The sequence below is a fragment of the Hydra vulgaris genome, chromosome 12 (assembly GCF_038396675.1).
Source record: "Hydra vulgaris chromosome 12, alternate assembly HydraT2T_AEP".
NCBI classification, from domain to species: domain Eukaryota; kingdom Metazoa; phylum Cnidaria; class Hydrozoa; order Anthoathecata; family Hydridae; genus Hydra; species Hydra vulgaris.
The window spans coordinates 19,606,171-19,610,866 of NC_088931.1; the positions used below are offsets into that span (position 1 = coordinate 19,606,171).

Genomic DNA, 4,696 nt, shown 5'->3' on the forward strand with positions numbered 1-4,696 from the left:
AAATGTGTTATCTTTACAAATGCTGTCTAAAAAAGGGCCGCAAACACAACAGCTTTTTATCTACATTAGTAATCTTCCTGACAACCTTACAATTAAAGTAGCTCTTTTTGCTGATGACTCAAGTTGATACTCCTGTCTTGGCAAAAGCTCGTCTCTTTTCTATCGCTTAGAACAGGCAGCCGATCTTGGCTCAAAGTGGTTTGTAAAATTCCACTCCATCTAAACTAAGTACTGCGTTAGTTGCTTGGAGCAAATACTCCAAGCAACTAACGCAGTACTGTCGACATTCCTATATTAATGAATGGCAACCCTCACACTGAATCTCGTTCAATACGTTTTCTTGGATTACTATTTACTAATGACCTTCCACGGAAACCATTTATACAATCGATTGCAAAATTAACGTCTACCATGGTTGCTTCTTTTATCGTGCTTGCCATTTTCTCTTTCCTGATTCCATTCTCTACCTCTACAAATCTCTTATTCGTGCCTGTATGGAAATACTGTTGTCATGTTTGGGCTGGTTCTTCTAATGATGTTCTTTCTCTTTTACACGAGGTCCAAAAATAAATAATTTAGTAAATATATACTAAAGAAATATATAGTAAAGAAATATTTTATGCGTTATTATGATTAGACTTTTAAAAGCTAACCTTGTTTTGTTTTTGTTGATAACTAATGAATGAAGTATAGTGAGTTTAATAAAGTCAAATTAGTCAGCATAAAAACAATGAGGCACCTGTGACGTTAGATTAACGCCTGCTCCGCAATTAATTAGATTTCAGGGACGTCGGGCGTTATAGCTGATGCATAATAAAATAAACTCATGCTAACCTAATAAAACTGACCCAAAAACTTGGGAGCCAAAGTTTCTTAAACCTGTTGCTACGCCACTGTTAAGGAGCTTTAATATATATCCTAGTTCTGTAAAAGATCGTTTTCAAAAAAACTTTTACACCGAATCGCGCATACGCAACGCGTCACTTTCCTTTGAAAATAAGTGAATACATTCCAAGTGTACGAAAGCCGCATCTCAAATCCTAGAGTTTAATTGTTAACCTTATATCTCAGAAATTATAACCTTTATTCGACATTATGAAAGTGAGTAATAATAGTCAAACTGACACGGAAGAAATCGACAACAGCATTAAAAATTGTCATTTTTATTAGCTCTATAAAATGTACATGCTTTAAAAATATTTACAAATATCGTACAAACAATAAAAAAAAATTTATTAACACGCTAAATAAATACTTTAATCAACTTCTTCTATAGTTGGTCCACCAGAACTAGGTTTGTAAGAGCCACCAGGCATACCTCCAGGCATGTTGCCGTTCATGCCTCCAGGAACACCGCCAGCTTGATAAAGTTTTGTAATAATAGGGTTGCACACTTTTTCAAGTTCTTTTTGTTTGTGTTCGAACTCGTCTTTATCGGCAGTCTGCATTAAAAAAAAAAAATGAAACAAAATGAAAAAAAAAGTAGAAGCTTTTTCTCCGATACTTCAACATTGCAATTTGTTAGTTAAGATATTAGTTATGGCAAAAGTTAAAGTCAAAAATAACAACGAATAACTTACTTGATTTCTATCAAGCCACTCTACTGTTTCACTGCAGCCTTTTAGAATTGTTTTTTTATCTTCTTCACTGATTTTGCCTTTAACTTTTTCGTCTTCTACAGTTTGCTTCATATTATAACAGTAGCTTTCCAAAGAGTTCTTCGCTTGAACTCTGTCTCGCTGAATATCGTCATCAGCTTTGTACTTTTCTGCTTCTTGAACCATTCTTTCAATGTCTTCTTTAGAAAGACGACCTTTATCATTGGTGATAGTGATTTTGTTTTCTTTTCCGGTGCTCTTGTCCAACGCAGAAACATTTAAAATACCATTGGCATCGACATCAAAGGTTACCTCAATTTGAGGGACTCCCCTAGGAGCAGGTGGAATTCCAGAAAGTTCAAATTTACCAAGTAAGTTATTATGAGCTGTCATGCTTCTTTCACCCTCAAAGACCTGAATTAGGACACCAGGTTGATTATCAGCATACGTAGAAAATATTTGAGAATACTTCGTCGGAACAGTAGTGTTTCTCTTAATCAGCGGGGTAAACACTCCTCCAGCAGTCTCAATTCCAAGTGATAAAGGAGCAACATCAAGAAGTAAAAGGTCCTGAACAGCCTCGTGTTTATCGCCAGCCAAAATGGCCGCTTGAACGGCAGCACCGTAAGCTACAGCTTCGTCTGGATTAATAGATTTGTTAAGTTCTTTTCCGTTAAAAAACTCTTGGAGAAGACTTTGTACTTTTGGAATGCGAGTAGAACCACCAACCAAAACAACCTCATGTATATCAGACTTGGAAAAATTTTGACCGTTGCTGTTTTTTCCAGCATCTCTAATGGCATCAGCAACGGGGCCAAGAGTACCTCTAAACAAATCAATGCATAACTCTTCGAAACGTGCTCGAGTAATCGACGTGTAAAAATCGATACCGTCAAACAGCGAGTCAATTTCAACGCTCGCTTGCGTACTTGCTGAAAGTGTTCTCTTGGCTCTTTCACACGCTGTTCTTAGACGTCGAAGAGCTCTTTTATTGCTAGAAATGTCTTTTTTATGCTTTCGCTTAAACTCTTCAACAAAATGGTTGACAAGACGGTTATCAAAATCTTCGCCACCAAGGTGAGTGTCGCCTGCAGTTGATTTTACTTCGAATATACCATCTTCTATGGCGAGAATGGAAACATCAAAGGTGCCACCGCCCAAATCAAAAATAAGCACGTTTTTCTCTTTTCCCACTTTTTTGTCGAGACCGTATGCAATAGCAGCTGCAGTTGGCTCGTTAATAATACGTAGGACGTTTAACCCGGCAATAACACCAGCGTCTTTGGTCGCTTGTCTTTGCGAATCATTAAAGTAAGCTGGTACAGTAATTACAACATCTGTGACTTTTTTACCGAGATAAGCATCCGCAATTTCTTTCATCTTAAGCAAAACCATGGACGATATCTCTTCTGGGTAAAAAGATTTAGTTTCTCCTTTGAATTCAACTTGAATTTTTGGTCTAGACCCCTCATCTATAACCTATAAAAACAAAGGAAAAAAAGTTAAAATTACAGCGTACGTTCTATAGCGCAACAGCCTTGCGAAAAAACAAGATGGATGAATGAAATGCCTAAGAACGAGTAATGTAAAAGAGCACAAACATAAATACTCACATTGAAAGGCCAATGTTTTCTGTCTGAAGTAACCGATGGATCGTTGAATTTTCTTCCAATCAACCTTTTTGCATCTAAAAAAAAATAACAAAAATGAAATCTCTTGCCTCGCTTTTTATGCTAGTCTTACAACCATTGCATGCACATTTTAGGGGTGAAACATTTAAAACATTGTTAGCTTATCTAATAAAGATTAAGATAACTTTTGTAATTTTTACCAAACACTGTGTTTGAAGGATTCATTGCTACTTGATTTTTTGCTGCATCCCCAATTAATCTTTCAGTGTCGGTAAAAGCGACATAACTCGGAGTTGTCCGATTTCCTTGCTCGTTAGCAATTATTTCAACTTTTCCGTGTTGAAAAACTCCAACACAAGAGTATGTTGTTCCAAGATCAATTCCGATTGCTGGTGCTTTTGACATTTTTATTTTCTGAAATTATATTTAATGCTCTTTTCTTTGCACTCGCCTTATTGATTTGTCGACTTCTTTATTACTTGTTCATAGAAATACGTTGTTCTCAATTTATACCGTTTCTGAGCGGAAGGTTAAATCTTGAATTTTTTGTAATACGGGGGTACAAATCGAGGGTTGTTATTGTACAATGCTACAATAATAAAATTTTTGAAAATCAAATGTAATATGAAAGTAAAATTTATAAACAGTGTAATATTCATTTGTTACTTTATAAAAAAATTTTCTTTCAAAAATTTATAAACTAATTAATGAATTTTTTTTTTCGTTCCCTGGTAATAAACTGTTCTGGATTTTTCTAGTTTTCTAGTTTAGCATCGAACATAAAGTTTAATAATGTTACCTTAGTATTAGCTTAGTGACAAATCTTGTTGCTCTTATAATGCAGTAAAGTATTACATTATTAAGCCTATATATTTGTATATATTATGTCTTTAATCTAGGATAGATAAGATAAAAATTAATATTTTTCTTAGGATAGATATGATAAAAATTAATATATTTCTGCCAGAAATTCTGGTCTTCTGGGTAATTAATCTTGTTGCAAATTTTTTTATTTCATTAAAAAAAAGAGCCTTAACTTATTTTTCTATCTACGGTTTCTCATTTACTATCAAACATTTTGGCTTCTGTTCTTGAAAGTCTTTTTTAAAACAGTATCAACATACATATTTTGGCATCCTGGGCACGTCATAAGTGTTTTAAAAAATTGAAAAAAACGTGTTACATCTATAATGTTCAAGCTGAACAAATTTATTTTCTTTTTACAAGCATTCAAGTCTATTAGAAATGCACATCATTTAATACTTATACTTATTCTTATTCCATAAAAGTATACCCTGATTAAACTCTACACATATATTATACATTTGAACAAATTGATGAATGAAAACATTACATACAAAAGATTAGACAGCTTTATAAGTTAGTGCAATTGCCTGTATAAGCTAGAGAAGGCATTTCACAGAAAGCATCTTGCTAACCAAGTGCTCACAGGTATAGTTGTAACTA

The 4,696-nt window shown here is 34.2% G+C and overlaps 1 protein-coding gene across 1 annotated transcript; it reads right to left on the minus strand.

The window, feature by feature from the left end:
- Positions 1-1,147: 1,147 nt before the first annotated feature.
- Positions 1,148-3,707, minus strand: LOC124807918 (heat shock 70 kDa protein-like). The gene is made up of 4 exons (XM_065812465.1): positions 3,430-3,707; positions 3,212-3,285; positions 1,581-3,077; positions 1,148-1,442 (listed from the first exon to the last, which is right to left on the minus strand). Exons 1-4 carry the CDS (start codon positions 3,632-3,634, stop codon positions 1,257-1,259), a joined length of 1,962 nt encoding a protein of 653 aa, XP_065668537.1. The 5' UTR covers positions 3,635-3,707; the 3' UTR covers positions 1,148-1,256.
- Between the last annotated feature and the right edge of the window lie 989 nt (positions 3,708-4,696).